The following is a 15,861-nucleotide window of genomic DNA, read 5'->3' on the forward strand; positions in this document are numbered from 1 at the left end:
CACACACACACACACACACACACACACACACACAATGAGAGAGTGAGAGAAACTGCATATGGAAATCCTTGGGTTTGAAGAGAGTTTTTTTACACAGTGCCCACCTCTGTTTTGAAGGGCAAAGTTTTCATCGCCTTTCAAAGAGCAGAAAGGATGCTGTAGTAGCAAAAATAAATTTTTGGGTCCAACCCACATATCTGTTTAGGGGCCTGAGTATTAAGTAGCCATTTCTGAAGAATGACATAGTATTGCTAAGGTGCATATTTGGGTTCCCTGATCTATCAATCCAAAGTTTCATCATCAATAACCCCGATCAGGCAGATGGAAGTGACACCATTATAATCCATGTATAACTCTTAATTCTGTGTCTGGGCAGTGATGATTCTGAAAAATGATCCATGCGTTGCATTCTGTAAATTCCATTACACTTAAATCACGTGTTTATGTTCATTCTTGGAGGGGAAATTGCAATTAATGAACAGTTCTATGCAGCAAAGCTGGCAGTCTGACAAAAACTAGGAAGTGAGTTGTTTTCCTGTCTCGACTGATGGCTTTGCCTTTCATCAGTGACCATCATTATTCTAGCAAGCAGATTTATTTCCCTTTTGATATTCCCCTTTCATGCAAGGATTCTGTCATTGTTCTAACCTGTAGTGTTCATTACACATAAGTGGAGGACAGCCTTTGGCAATGGTGAAAGGGAAGAATCTTCAGTTTAGGCATTTAGCCTTCGTGATCCACTGTTCTTTCCACACCCCAGAACAATCTGGTGATATATTCATCTGGAGAATCCTTTTTGTTTGGGAGGTGGGGTGGTGGCGGAAAGAGTCAGATCATGGTTTTTGTCATCCTAGGACAGTGAAATATTTGTGGCCCTCAGAGCAGAACAGTTAGTTACAATTCTGTGTATGCACTAGTTTTACTTTGCTGTTCCTGCAGCAGTTTAGATGGCATGGCAGGATTTTTTTTAAAAGATGTGAATTCTGTCCATATGCTCTTGCAGTTAAAAACACCTTGGCTGCCCATGCAAAAGTTTTGTAGAGTATGAATTGCATAGTTGCCCTCGGAGCAGAAAACAATACATCACATTGGAGGCTGCGACTGCTTTCATACCAGCAGTCACGTAGAAAGCAACAGGGGTGCCCAAGCTACTGTAGATGAGGAAGGAGGGATCTTACAGGCGTTTGCAAACATTAAAATTTGGATGCAAGAAGTCAGAAAATTATATAAGGTTGAAAAATCCTTCCCTTTTCTTGGGTGGCTTCTATATTGTTTCATGGCACTTGCATCTGGCACATGTAAGACTTGAAATGTATAATTTTCAGAAGTTTTGAAGCAGTGGAGAACATCATTTTCTGGGCAAAAAGAGAGATTTTGGGACAAAGTGATGTGCATGTGATACCTACTTTCATATCAAGCCTACAGAAAATGCATCATGAAACGGTAGTATTTTACATGTTTATGAAATGTAGGCTGCTCACCTGTATTCATTTACTTGAGAGTGAGGGTCACTGAACTGTATCTGACTAAGTAAGGTATAGGTTAATTCTTAAAGAGCAATCCTGTATCTACTTCTCCCATTCCTTTCAGTGGAATTTAATTCCAAATAAGAATACATAGAATTGCAGTATCTTTTGGCCTTTTCATCTTCTGAACAAGCTGCACTATAACATTACTGTTTCACCATCTGTAGCAAAGTTTCTGCTCTGCAGTTCTTTCAGAAGAGATGTGAATGGGTTGATCACAAGGGAGGGGCCAGGTCAAAAAGGATAGCATGTGCAGGATATCTCCAAACTAGATCCAGGATCTTTGGCAAAAGGCAATTAAATTTACAAGCAGTGAAGACCATTGATGTTCTTCTCATGAAGACAGCAGCACTCTTAGGGGACAGAAATCCATCTTGCCTCTTTCTTTATGTTATAATGTTTGTGTTTCCTTGAGTTATCAGTACTTAGTTATCACGTCTACGTTGTTGCATTCTGTATTGTTTTAAAAGTTTTTTTTAAGGAAGTTGGAAAATGCCAGAAATGCATATTATGCTACAAAATGTCTCTGTGAAAGAGGTATTTGGCTTCCCCCCCCCCCCCCACCAAGCAAGAATTTTATAACAAGCAAGAAGTAGACTAGGGATAGGCATGTCTAGGGGCCATTTTCAATACCTGGATCCACCTGGTAGACCACATCTTCCCCCCTCCCCAGTGGTACCTAAAAATGGACCTTGGAATGGCTCCAGAGTACCAAAAAAGTCTAAATTATCTTATTTGGGTGTTACAGTATAATTAGCTGCTTTTAATGCTATTTTGGTTTTGTTTTATTCTGTTTTATTTTTAAGTTTGATTTGTACAACTTTTTAATGGGGGCATGGAGCCCATTTACCAGTAGCTGCCTACCCTGAAAAATGGGGAAAACCTTGTGCCTGCTGGATCCCCTTTATCTCTCACTGTGAGGGTGTCATTTTGGAGTCTCACACAAGCGATTATCCATGCATGTGCCGTGCCAATGCATGTGCTTTATTCCCTTGTTCCTTTCCCCTGCTGCTGCTGCTGCTATTACTGGATTTATAGTCACTTTTTATATGTATTTTGCAATAATCCTTCTTGGGGAAAGTGTGCATGTGTTATCTCCATAAAGCTTTGTAGTTTTTTTCCCTCCAAAGTGACTCCTGTCACCCATCTACAACAGTGGTAAGTCCCCTAATACAGCATTTACACAGGAGGGTCAGTCTATGGATAGCAAAACATACGTTTCTTTAAATCTTACATAGTTTAGCAAAACAGTCCTAAACATATGCAGTGGTATTTATTGCTACAATTATCGCTGTAAATGCCATGATTACACAAAGTGTCATGTCACACTGATTAGCTCTGGATCCCCTAATGTAAGTGATAATGTAGAAATCCTGGAATTTGACTTTCTTTGAGGGATCTCTGCAGGGGCGGGGGGGGGGGCGGGGAGCAACTATGAACTATGCCATCCTGTTCTTTCAAAGTCATAAGTAATTGGGGAGGGGAGTGTTTAATTTTCTTGAAGCACTAAAGCAAAGCACAGATAAGGTAGCATAGATAAAAAGACAATGAGCACTAGTAATTCTACTGGTAAAATGAGACAAGCATTTACATAAAATGTAGTGAACAGAATAAGTTGCCTTAGGGTTGCTTGGATTACAACAGTGTAATCCAAGGGTTTTAAGTACAACTCCCATCAGCCCCAGCCGACATAGCCAAAGTCCAGGAAAAAATAGTGCTGTAGTCTACAAAGATTGGAGATACCAGGTTGAGGAAGGCTGGTTTACTCCAGACATTTTCCCCCAGTCTTGTTCCAGGAAGAGTCGCTTCCTCAAATATTGTTTGAAAATGTCTTGAGTGCGGCTCTTTTTTTTTTTTTTTTAAGTGTAGTTTCTTTCACTGAGTAAGGTTTCTCCCCTATATTTACCATGTTTTTTGAGAGGTGCTGATCACAATGTATTTCCTCTAATAGCAGGGTACACACTCTAAAAGCATGTTATGCTTTTTTTTTTTAGTTAAAAATCTATTTGAACTTGTTAACCTGATTAGGATAAACTTATAATCAAGTCAACCATCTTTCACAACCTCTGAACAAAACTAAGTCTTTGAAGTGTGTTGCAAAGCATTTTTTCCAGCTCAGATGTTAAGAATTTTAATAGAAAATGATAAAAGCAATTTCTCCTGCACATTTGTATGTTAACATATCCTGAGAAACTGTAACTTTAGGCACAAGTTATTAATGTTTTCTTCTACTCCTGGGTCAATAAATGTCCCTCTTGCACAGTTCATTTGAGATTGCTGAATTGTATTCCCTTGTTGTTTTTGCACATGTCTGAATGTATTGTTTTGCTTGTTCTTCATATGTAAACGTTTAATACAATAGCTGAATTTTTATACAGTATTTGCGTATTATCTTGAATTTTTTTCTAATCTGTCAACATGTGACTTTCTCTCTGTAGCCTCAAGTACTACAGCCTTCCAGCCTCCTTCCCCGTTTCACAGACCTCGCCCAGGGAAAATTAATAAAAACATCACACACCGCGGCCCTCAGTGAAAATCCCAGTCAAGACCAACAGAAAACCGGTGGCCATGAACATCAGAATGCTGCAAATGGCTCTTGCACCAATAGCCTAAATGTACCAAGCACTTTAAATACCCGTTTAAATGTTAAAAAGTCGGAGGAGAATTCACATTCCATCAAGAATGTTAAAGTTAGAGAGAAAACTAAAGAACTGACCGGTAGAAAATCTAATATGCTACAGACTCATCCCTCTTCTTGCCAATCGTCTGCCCAACATAATACGCAAGAAGTGCAGACCAAATTAGTTCTAAAAAATAATTATTCACGAACAAACGAGGCTTCACCCCCAAAGACTTCAAGAGCTACAAAACCCCCAAAGCAGAATGCTTTAGTGCCTCCTCCAGTAACTGTTGCAGCAGCATCTCCAGAAGGCTCTCCTGCTTCAAAGGAGCCCAAACTGATGCCACCGGGCAGCCCAGCGCAACTGCAGTCAGCATCCAGTCAGCCTGATCTGAATAGAAAGAGCCAGAGAACCTCTAAACTTCGTCCTCCAACCATTTCCTTTAGGCCCAAGCAAACGACAAATCCAAGTATCATGATACCTCCCGAACATCAGAACTCCTCACCTCAGACAAACCACTCAAGACAACTAACACAAGCAAAGGAAAATATGCAGAACCAAGATTCAAGCATCCGTTCTGGTGACAGCGTGGCTTCTAATCGGCATTCCCGCCTCCCTAAACCAAAGACATATTGAAAGTATGACTTGCATATGCATTTGTCAGTGTCCTGTATTGTGAAGCTGCTTACCCTCATCCTTCCTTGCCTCAGTCAGGATTCTACATCCAAAGTGTCCAAGCATTGAATGCTGCGTTTCTTCTAGCATCTGACTATTCTACTCTCTCTTAATTTCGTACCATTTAGAAATGTACATCATTCCTTCAAAATGTGGTTTGCAAAAGCCTATGGTTTCCACTGTTTGCATTATCCGCAAGTCCTTTGAAAGTTAGCTTGGCTTGATACTAATGTTTTCAGTGACTACTGGTTGCCAGAGTGTTACACCATTCGTCAGAGTCGGCTGTTTCTGGAAAAGTCTATGATTTGGACTACTGAATAACAGATGGCTAAGGCTTCACTTTACATTCTAATTATAAGTGGTGGTCATACTATACAGTGATGGTCCTTTTTGTCTTCATCCCCAGCCATAATTCTGACTCCGCATCTCAGAGGCCTATGCAAAATGCTCCTGTTTATAACAATGCTCAACCCAAGACATTCTTTAGAATGTCTGTTTGGTGTTTGTTTAAGGCTTCTGTTTTTCCAGACAGATCCTAAATTGCTTTATTTGCTTTTGGATCTATATTCACTGTTCACAAGTGGCAAGCGGAATTTCATTGGGTGAAATGGAACTTAACTGTATTTAAACATTAATTTATTGATGCACTATAGATAGCCTGTAGAATGTTTTTGTGTTCTGCAGGTGTTGTGAGATAACTGAAACCCCCATTTAGAATACGTTTTTAGGATACATGTCCAAAACCCCTTTTCATGCAGGCCGTCATGAAATGGAATGTGATATGACTTGGAATAAGTCTGTGACTTCCATGCTGAGTATATTCCTAACATCTTTCATTTTAGAGTTTAACAATGCTAATATTATTTATTGATTTCTGTAGCTGTTAACAAGTCTCAAGAAGCCAACTTGAAAAGTTTGCACAAAACTTTGCCATAAATGTAGGGATTTGAGAATAGTTTTTCCTAATAGAAGCTTGTTTTTTAAGCCCTATTTTAAAATGCACATGTTTGGGGAAACTGCTTGGTGTAAGATGAGAAGAGTTCAGGGGTTAAAACTGCTTTGCAATGAATGATAGGTGGAAAGTTGATGGGTAAATGTAAAAAAACCCCTCTCAGATATATCCTGCAAGAAGTTGGGTGTAGTCAGATTTTTATGGCACCATAACATAAATAGATACACCCACAGCTTAAATATGCAATGAAAAGCATCAAACCCCCAAAGGCAAATATAAAATATCGGTTTAACTGCATCTATGTCTAACTCAGGTGCCAACCAGATGGTATTTTCCGATACTGTCTTCTGTAGAGTTTGAATGAAACAGTTAAATGAGAGTTCCATCATGGTGGCTTTGACCCATCTGTTGACTCAAGCAAGGATTTTGCAGGAAAATGCATTTTAAAACTTAGACTATTTGTAGCCATTTGCTTCTTTTAAGCCAAGGATTACTTCTGCTCTCAGCAGGGATGTTGAAGAAACTTGGAAAGACCAAACATATTCAATTGCAAGACTGACCACACACACCTCTTAGGTGAACTATATATGTATCACCTTTAAACTTGCAATGAAACATTTCTGGTTGCTGTCTCTCCTCAGTTGTGGGATATTTTTCCCCTAAAATATTTTCAAGTGGGACAAATATTTTAAACCACTTGTCTTAAAGCAACCAGTGTTGGGTGATAAGAGGCCTAAGTTTTAAATGTTAACAAAAATGTTTTGGAATTACCCATTGAACCACATGGTTTATAATCAAACTGTCCATAGAGTTGTGATGGAATAATTGTTCAAAGGATGGGGTTCTTGTGCAGGGATTATTTAAAGCTGCAAAGCAATTTGTCTTAACAAATTTTGGTTGTGGTCAGAGTAGAGGCATAGTTGGGGCTTTTTGTCTGAGCATTAAATGTAACAGGATCCCATATGCCATACTTTCCACTATTAAAACACTCCTGAAAGAGAAGTTCGTGGTTCTTCTTGTTCTTACAAGAAGAGAGTTGTGGTTGGTAAACGAAGTTTTAGAATTGAATTGGTTAAATCATATTTCACATTCGGTCTCACAATGACATCACTTGAGGTCTACCTTGCAGGGATTTACCCAAAAAAGAAAGAATTCTGCCACTTTTTTGTCACAGGGAAAGTTGTATGAAAAATTGTTCACCTGGAAAAAGGAGTTGCTATTTGCCTAGTGCAACTGCTGGTTACAAGATGGCTTTTAGAGAAAAGCCCTTTGCATCCATTTTAAAAGCTAGACATGTTTTTTAAGTATAAACCAGAAAACTTTCAAGGATTTATTTTTTAATTCGTATTACTGAAATTATTACTTAGGGCACTTAATGTCAACAAAGCACTGCGGGCAGGCATGTTTCTGTTCCTTACGTTAGCTTCAGTAAAATATAATACTTGATGAAAATAAACTGTTTTCCAAAGGTAATTTTAGCATTGCATACCCTCATTTTTTAAACCGACAGACAGGCATTTAAGAAGCAAAGCTGAGGACAGAAGGTTGGCTACATGTTAGGTGGTGATGGGTAGCCTCAGCTGTGTGCACTTCAACATACACAAATTTTAGAGTTCTGGGGTAAGTCGGCTATCACATGACCGGAGTATGTTGTTAAGGATCATTGCCTCACTACCTCAGGCAGTTATCTGACAATGAAAGCCAAGCTCAGAGATAATGGCTTTCACCAACTTGCATTAGTCCAAATATTTAAACTGGGCATGTGCACTTTCTCTGAGTGTTACCATATGAAAGGAAGTTCTAATGTATGTTTCGAAAGTCCAGAGTAGGAGAGAGAGATTTTTCAGATGTGGGGAGGTGACTGAAGGCTCAGTATAGTTTGTAGATAGTGCTTTGTGGAATGCCAGGCCTGCGGTGAGACTCCAGTAGATGCAAGTATCTATTTCAAGGAATATCAGTACTTAACTTCAAAGTGAAGAAATGTAATTAGGATCAGAACAGAGATTTATTTTAGGTATATATATTAAACAATTGGATTTTTTAACCTGTGCATTTTATCCTTTTGGATTCTCCTACATTATGCAATAATTTCTAAAGTATTAAATTGCTTCTCAAAAGTGTATAAGGAAGAAGATATTGGTCTTTTAACAATAGATGCAGATGTGCAACAAAACTAATTTGCACTTTAAATGATGAACTCTTTTGCTTGGAGTTGTGCCTATATTTAATCTACATGCCTATGGCTGAGTTAGTGAAATAGTTTTCAATAAGTATTGGGTGTTAGGAGTTGGTTTTTTGTTTTTTATTTTGTACAATGAAAGCTTACCACAGACAATGCAGCTCATAAAATGACTCTAAGCTGTCTTTCTTTGCCACCAGTCCTTCATTATTTCTAGACATTTGTTCATGGTACTGTAGCCTACAGGACTGCAAGACTTAGTCTCCCAACAGTTTGTCTTAGTGAGCTTCCACTTTTTAAATGTCCACAACGTGCATAGTGTTGCTGAAAGTTTGGAAGCAATTCATCCAAAAGAAATACCCACAAAGGCAAACTTGCCAGAAGTGAGGCTTAAATATTCTGGGTCCTTATGTAATTTATGCTGGTGCTCATGTCAGGTTGGATGCTGTCCTCTGTATTTTGAAGAGATCTGCCCTTCAATTTATATGTTTAAATTTCATTTTTGAAGCATTAACAAACCTGTGCAGTAGTTGAACTTCACCAGTTGTTGAGTGAATCATTTGTGTAATCAAATCCTTCAAGTGGTTCACAGATAAATATGATATGAATTCTAAATTCTACTATGGTGAAGTTCAGGTAGACAGCACATAAATCAGTCCTTGCTCTCAAATGCTGATTTTTGTGTTAATGCAGTTTATGTAACTTGAATAGCACTTGTGGTTATTTTGTCCACTGCATGTCACTCCATAGGCATTCATGAAGTCTTTCATATCCTGATAGATTAGCATGCGTGGGGATGAGATGTATGTTTTCATAAGTTCTGGTTTTGGTAGAGAGGCATTCCTATGCTTTAAAATGGATATTGATTCTGGAATAGTGTTTCCATTTCATCTGTCTTTCATCCAGTTGCAGTGGTTCTCTGAATGCTATAGACACAATCCAGCTGAGGTATTGCAAAGGCCCACTAATTTCAGTAGGAAAATTAAGTTTGTGCTCAGCTCTCAGTGAAAGTAAGTGAGAATTAAATGCTTAGCAGTGTCGGATCATGGCCTGTTGAAACATGATCATAGTTGCGGACACAGTTTTAGACTCTTCTACAACTATGCTCTAGAAAAATGCAAAGATGTTTTGATCACTGTTGTGGTAAAGCTGCTCACTGCCTATGTAAATGTCAAAAGCACCACAGTAAATTAATATTAACTGCAGTGTTAGTATTTGTCTTAAAATTCAGTACTAGCTGCAAAAGTACCCTTAGTATTTTGTTTAAAGAAAAATCAAAGTAAATACTGTATATTGGAACTTGCTTGTAAAGATTTAAAAACTTGTATGTAAAGACTTTCCTCAATGTTGCTTTAGTGAATAAAATTCATAATTCGGAGTGTCTTTTGTGTTTTAACTGTCATTGCCTGCTTGTGTGTGGCTGCTGGATAAAGGCTGGGAGATGCAGAGAATTGCCGCTCTTGGCCTTATTTTTTAAAATGATTATTCTGCCGCCTAGTGTTGTCAGTGGAAATCTGCAAACCGCCTCATCGGTGTTTAGATCTGTAAACTAAAATGAGAAATGCTCTAATCCAGTATAATTTCAGGTGAACAGTACTGGAAAGAGTGAATTTAGTAATAGCTTTAACATACATTAGTTTGTCTAATAATTCAAATTCAAGCCTCTCTCTGAAACATTCCCTCTTTTCATTCTATTCACTGAGCAGATCGTCTTGGAAAAAGATTCCTAACTCCGTGTCTTTTCCTCCTGTAAGCTGCAGTAGAAAGAAATGTGAATGCAAGCTTGAACTCTTGTGAAGGAGGTAGCCTCTGTGTGCAGCCTAATGATCAAACAAATGCTTGCATGTGCATACCCAAAGAATGATGACCCAAATAATTTCGTAACATCCTCCCAGTGCCTTCATCTCAAGTAAATGACATGGTTGGGTAAGGATCAATGATAGTTGTGTGTAATGGTGCTAAAAAGTTGCCACAGGCCTAACTGCACATGGAGAAATTTATATACCTTTCCTTAAAGAAATGTTAAACTGGATGGCTTACATTAACATATGGAAATATGTACAGACTCTGGTATTCTGAGGCCATTTTGCATGACCATGTTGTTTCTACATACCGAAGGAGCAGGCAGGGTTGCAGGTAGCAGTCCTCCATGGATCAAAGGACTGAGCCATGAAAACTATGGCGCGGCTGAGGGAAAAGGGCACTGAAGGTCAAAGGATTGCCATGGTCAATCTCTCTAGGCCTCGTTTTATCTGAAGCATTTCTGACTCCCCACAATTTGGGCATGTCTCATAAATGTAATTTAAGAATACAGCAATTCCAGCTCTTAAACATATTCAATCTAAACTGCAGCAAGTCATGTTCAAACTACTGAGGCAAATATGCTTTAAAATGGCAATTCATATTTCAAAGGTTTCTCTAAAGCATCCCATTTTCTAAACATTGGCCAGGTAGACCTCCTCTAAGTGCCCTTTCTAGTCTCCCCCGCCACGCTATTATCCTTTCAAGCAAACAATTTAACCTGGGTTCAATCATCCATTTGAATGCTCTCCTACCTAGCATGTGTGCCCCATGCACCAAGGCAGTAATATCTGAGATCCCAGGCCATGGGGTATCAGTGTCCAATAGCCCAGTAACTGTTCTGGGTGTTCAGCTGTTGACAAATGCACAGGACTTTTGATAGTAATTAGTGAAGCACGCTGGAACTTGCAGAGCACGAGCAGAATTGGGCTTCTTTGCTTTGATGCTGTTGCTTTCCAGGGCAAAGTGGATTTCCCTCCAAAGCCAACATAAGCAAAACTTCCAAAGACTTTAATATTGATTCATGAGTTGGAATTGTGCAGATTGTATTTATTTTGGAACTACTGTCATCTGGTTCTCAGAGACTGATAGAATAGTAGGGTTGGAAGGGATCAAGAAGGCCATCAGGTCCAGTGCTGATGGACCTGATCAGTTCACCCTAAATAAAGCATCAGTTTGTTTCTTTAATCTCCGATCATGAGCAGGAGGTGGACACAAGTGACTGAGAAGTCCATCTTCTAATTAAGGCATCTTTAAACCAGGAAGCCCACTGTTTTGCAGCAAGACAGCAATGGGACTGTGAGAGGCACATTCTTCCAAGAACTAAAAGCATCATCAGAGGTTAATTGATGTGGATAAGTGACAAATTTTCTGAACCAAATTGACCCATTTTCTGAAGTGTCAGGGCATTCTTCAAGCTGGGGTAAAAAGCACAATGCTTCATAAAGACTTTGCAAGTGCAGAGTAGGGGCAAATATTTAAAAAAGAACATTGGGTCCTTGAAATCTGGAAAAAATAACTAGTACAGGACAGGATTGAACAAATTGGGCCCACTTTGGAAGTCATAGACTGAAAATACAAGTTACCCATCTCTAATTTTGGGGCCAAAGATACTTTATGCCAATCTCAAATCATCAAAAGTCTGCTTCAGAATCTAGTATAAAATGACCATTTACCAGTATTTTTTTTTAAAAATACCCTTACTTATTTGGGTTAAGCCTTCCTGTGGCTTTGTACTATTCCAGTGCTATTCTAGGGAGATTTATACAGAGTAATAGCTGAGCAGGTAAAATATTCAGGTTAAGCAAGTATACTGTTCATTTCTCTGTGTGGCAGGCATCTTGTAGTGAGGCCCAATTGCCTGATGGGCCTAAAACTTCCAAAGACTACTAATCCTCTTTTTAGCTTCACCATCCTGTGAAGCATGTTCAACTGGTAAGTGTTTGGGCAGGGCTATCCAGTTAGTTCACAGAAGACAAAGGATCTGAATCATAGTTTCCCCAGTCAAGCTCAACTTTCAAACCACTATCCCTAACGGGGGTAAAAATGGCCTATATAAGCACTGCTCAGTTTTAAGTATTGTGGAAACTGATTAGGAAGTTCCTAATTTGTGTGACAAGCAGCAATTACATGAACTTTCTACAAATGGGAATATCACTAGGAAGGAGTTTCTGGAGATAGCATCCAAGTAGCTGAACAACCACTGAGCAAAACAAAACAATTCTTAGGTGGACATACTTCAGCCACTTGCTTCCTACTAGTGTCTTACCAAAGTAAGCAGGAAAATGCCATTTATGAATTAGACTGAAGCTTCAACAGTCCAAATGGAGTGGAGGAAGAGGATCAATCATGGTAGCCTAATTATCAGACTGCTGAGTGATAAAATGCTAGTAATCACTCAACTAGCATGGTTGCTTACATATCACCACAAAAGAGGAGACCAAATACCACCCTTCCTCTAAGGAAAACTTGGGAAAGTTACTAGGGAAAGTCTAGATCCTCCCACTCCTGCCATGGTAACCCTTTCAGGGTTTTTCATGGGATGGATGGAGGGATGTATTTGCATGCTATTTCATACTACAGATTCTGGAGTAAAGATCATCAGTTGAATTGTACTGCTCCCCAGTAAATATGTGCTTTGTTCTTTCAAGTTTTGAAAAAAGAGTTGCTCAGTGCATGGGCTCATTCCTTCTGATTTCACCAGTTTTTCACTAGAATTTAAGGACAAGAAAGAGAACTTTGCTTTGGATAGTGTGCAGCAGATGGCACTGTGATGCAAGCTGATGGAAAAATGGGAATGTGAAGAAGGCAGATAAAACTCTTGCCTGTATCAAAAACAGCTTCCTAGTGCAATACCTGTGTCCTTTACCAATGCAGTTTCTGCAACTTACCCTTCTCATCTATCCTATTCTTGGTAATGAGTGGTACACAGATTAAACATGTAAACTCACTCCTGATTTCTGTTCATCCCCCTGAGTAACAGCCAATTAACTCAACTCCTACTCTTCAGCTGAAAGGAACTGTCATCATTCTGCTGGGAGCAGAGGAACAGAAGGGAATGGACAACCTGGTGAAATATACGCATGTGTAATTAGAAACAGAATGTTTCACAATTTATATTCATTCATAATATATGTTATGTTTCCAGCAAGTTGCACTTCAAACTGTTTAAAATTTTGTATATTTAAATGTCATGCTGCGTTTTATCTATGGTTTGTTTCTGTGCGTTGTTGAGAACTGCCCTGAGGGCCTCAGCTAAGGGGTGACATAGAAAAGAAATAGCTATGGAGAGAGAAGTGGGGAAGGAGCTAAATACTGGGAGGTGGAAGATGTTGTTCCTTGCCTCAAACAAGGCTGAAGGCCAGTTCGTACATTCAAGAGGAATGGAATGATGAGCCAATTCTGGTACCATCCATCAAGCTACCAGTGTGGGGTTGCATGTGAACGCCTTCTGACGACAGGAGAAGCCAAACTCGTTCAGTAGACATAGAAAACGGCCAGGTTGCAAAGGGCGGTCCATCCTCAACAGTGATGCATGACCTGGTGAATGACTCATTGCACCCACACCCACAGCAATCAGCAGACTCCTGCTGAGCCTAGACGCTGCAACAAGCACCTCTGGCTCAGGACAAGCCCTCAAAAGCAAAGCAGGGTGGAAGTCAGCAAAACGCCTGCTGCAGAAGTTGTGGAGAGGCAGTTCGTGTCTGAGGCTTCCTAAACTAGTTGTCCTTCAAAGGAAGCCTGAGGTATCTTGTCCAGATATCCATATAATCAGGCTGCCTGCCATAATGCACATGCAGAACCATGGCCTACTTGGTTCAAGGAAGAATTCAGTAGTGCAGCAGTGTGGAATAGAGCGGAGGGTGTTCCTGGGCCAACCCTGCAAGCCCTTACCAAAAACCAAACAAACCACCCTCTATCCCAAATAGATGGACTGCAGCTTTGTGGAAACATGTCATCTGTTCCTCATTCTCCTTTCCTTTCCCACCGCTGTCTGCTATGATGACCAAAATAGCCTGAGATGAGGAAGAGCTGGAAAACTAGCAGTAGCCACAGTACACTTCCAGGGGTCCAAACTTGAGCGAGATCATGGGGAAATGTTCGCAATCACATCCAGAGATTTACAGGAAAATAGTCATTCATATTGGAGATTATTCTATTTAAAAGGGACTGTCGCAGCGATTCCATTGCTGTCTAAACAACAAGCATTCCTCCCATTCCTTGTGCCATGCCGATTCTTTTATTTCCTAGACCAGCAGCCACCAGAATGAAGCTTCCCTTTCCCCACTGCTTGTACATGAAGTCTACAGGTCAACCAGCCAAAAGCCTGCGAGCAGGGCAAGAGTTCTGTCATCAATGGACGGCAAAGGGTTGCAGTGTACTTTGGGTAGTTGTTGCCCATAGAGTGATGTGAGGGGGAGGGCTGATAGCCCAACCCATCTTGTTGAGATTTTAAATCACAGAAGCCTTTTTTATGTATATGTTTCATAGAGCCACATGCCATCAATAATTCCACCTTGCATAATATGCATGATAAATACCAACCTAAGCATTTCCATTTGAAGTGGCCTAACTGCAATTCTTTCGGAAAGTGCTGACAGTCTTGCAAAAAAATCAATCCTCTTTATTCCACATTCCTAACAGCTATTCTTTCCCAAACTAGGGCACCATTCTTAGTGTCGTGTAAATGTGTGGCAATTTTCTGATATATGCAAGTCTGAATATGACCAAATGTTTGTTTCTGCCTCAGGCTCTTGTCATAACTTCTGCTCTCTTTTGGTGGATCATCATGATTAGTACAAGATCTTGCTGAGTTGAACTATGGGGAAATGAAAAGGTGGATTTCAACACTAGGAGGCAGGGGATTTATAGGGCAGGTCAAAAATGTTGTTACTTATGCACATATTATGCAAGAACCAGGCTGCCTTTCAAACCATTGAATATTTTCTGCTTGAAAGCTCTTGCTGCATTTCAACCGCCATTCAGATTTAGGGCAAATATAATTTTCTTGGTTTGAGCAAACTCAAATGGCCTTAGAATCAGTGGATGTTGGCTTAGGAAGTCATTTGACCAGGTTAGCTTAAGCTAGCTTTCCAATAGGGTTTTGTACCCCTTTTCATTGCAGGAGGTTAGCATAAGATCCCAAAGAATAACCTTGCACAGAACAACTTTTTGCTCTATTTTCAAAGCCTTCTAACTGACATCTTTATGGGGATATCTGAAATGAAGGTGGCAATTTCTGTCTAAGCATTTTGGCCCCTTTCTGTGATCACATCTAGTAAGCCTGAATTAACAGCCCTTATTTAAACAGAGGGACTGCAGGCGGCGCAGTGGTTTGAACCTCTGTGCTGCTGGGCTGGTTGATCGAAAGGTTGCCGGTTCGAATCTGTACAATGGGGTGAGTTCCCGTTGCTCTGTCCCAGCTTCTGCCAACCTTGAAGTTCGAAAGCATGCAAATGCAAGTAGATAAAAAGGTACCACTTCGGTGGGCAGGTAACAGCATTCTGTGCACCTTGATGTTTAGTCATGCCAGACACATGACCACGGAGACTGTCTGCGGACAAACACTGGCTCCCTTGGCTAGGAAACGGAGATGAGCACCGCCCACTAGAGTCAGGCATGACTGGACTTAATGTCAAGGGGAAACCTTTACCTTTACCTTTCTTTAAACAGAGTGAACCAAAGGACCAAACTACTCTCTTGTTACATCTCTCTCATGCCATTCTGAATTCTGACTTAGATCCAATGCAATGGCAAAAATGATGTTTCTTAATAATCTATTATGCTCTCCTTAGCTGACTCTTGCAAGGCCTTTGATGGCACAGTTACAGCCACGAACTTCCGTGCATGGGACAGTTCTGTTCTGATGTAGGCATGTTTTGAGCCAGTAGACCTCCAGGAATCAGGGCGACCTGCCTTCTTCCCTCTGCCTTGCACAATGGACAGCAGAACTGGATTATGGGAAGACCAGTGCTATGGCTCCTTCGCCATGGGATGCTTCAGAATCCTGCATCTAAGACTGCAAATTGAACTCAACCTTGAAACTAAGAATAGTTGTTCTGATTCTCCCCTTGCAGCCAGCCTGGAAAGAACCATGTGGACTGCCAC

The 15,861-nt window shown here is 40.2% G+C and overlaps 1 protein-coding gene across 5 annotated transcripts in view; it reads left to right on the top strand.

Moving 5' to 3' along the window:
* The window catches only part of CCSER2 (coiled-coil serine rich protein 2), a 68,592-nt gene extending 59,261 nt beyond the window's left edge, over positions 1-9,331 (top strand). For 4 of the 5 annotated variants that reach the window (XM_044420353.1, XM_044420352.1, XM_044420356.1 and 1 more), the window contains one exon: positions 3,965-9,331. In XM_044420353.1, coding sequence (XP_044276288.1) covers positions 3,965-4,783 — 819 coding nt within the window. In that variant the 3' untranslated portion in view covers positions 4,784-9,331. The remainder of the gene's footprint in view (positions 1-3,964) is intronic. The other variant, XM_044420357.1, reaches the window with a different exon arrangement.
* The last annotated feature ends 6,530 nt before the right edge of the window (positions 9,332-15,861 follow it).

This window comes from Varanus komodoensis, unplaced genomic scaffold, assembly GCF_004798865.1.
Source record: "Varanus komodoensis strain SLA01 unplaced genomic scaffold, ASM479886v1 scaffold11, whole genome shotgun sequence".
NCBI classification, from domain to species: domain Eukaryota; kingdom Metazoa; phylum Chordata; class Lepidosauria; order Squamata; family Varanidae; genus Varanus; species Varanus komodoensis.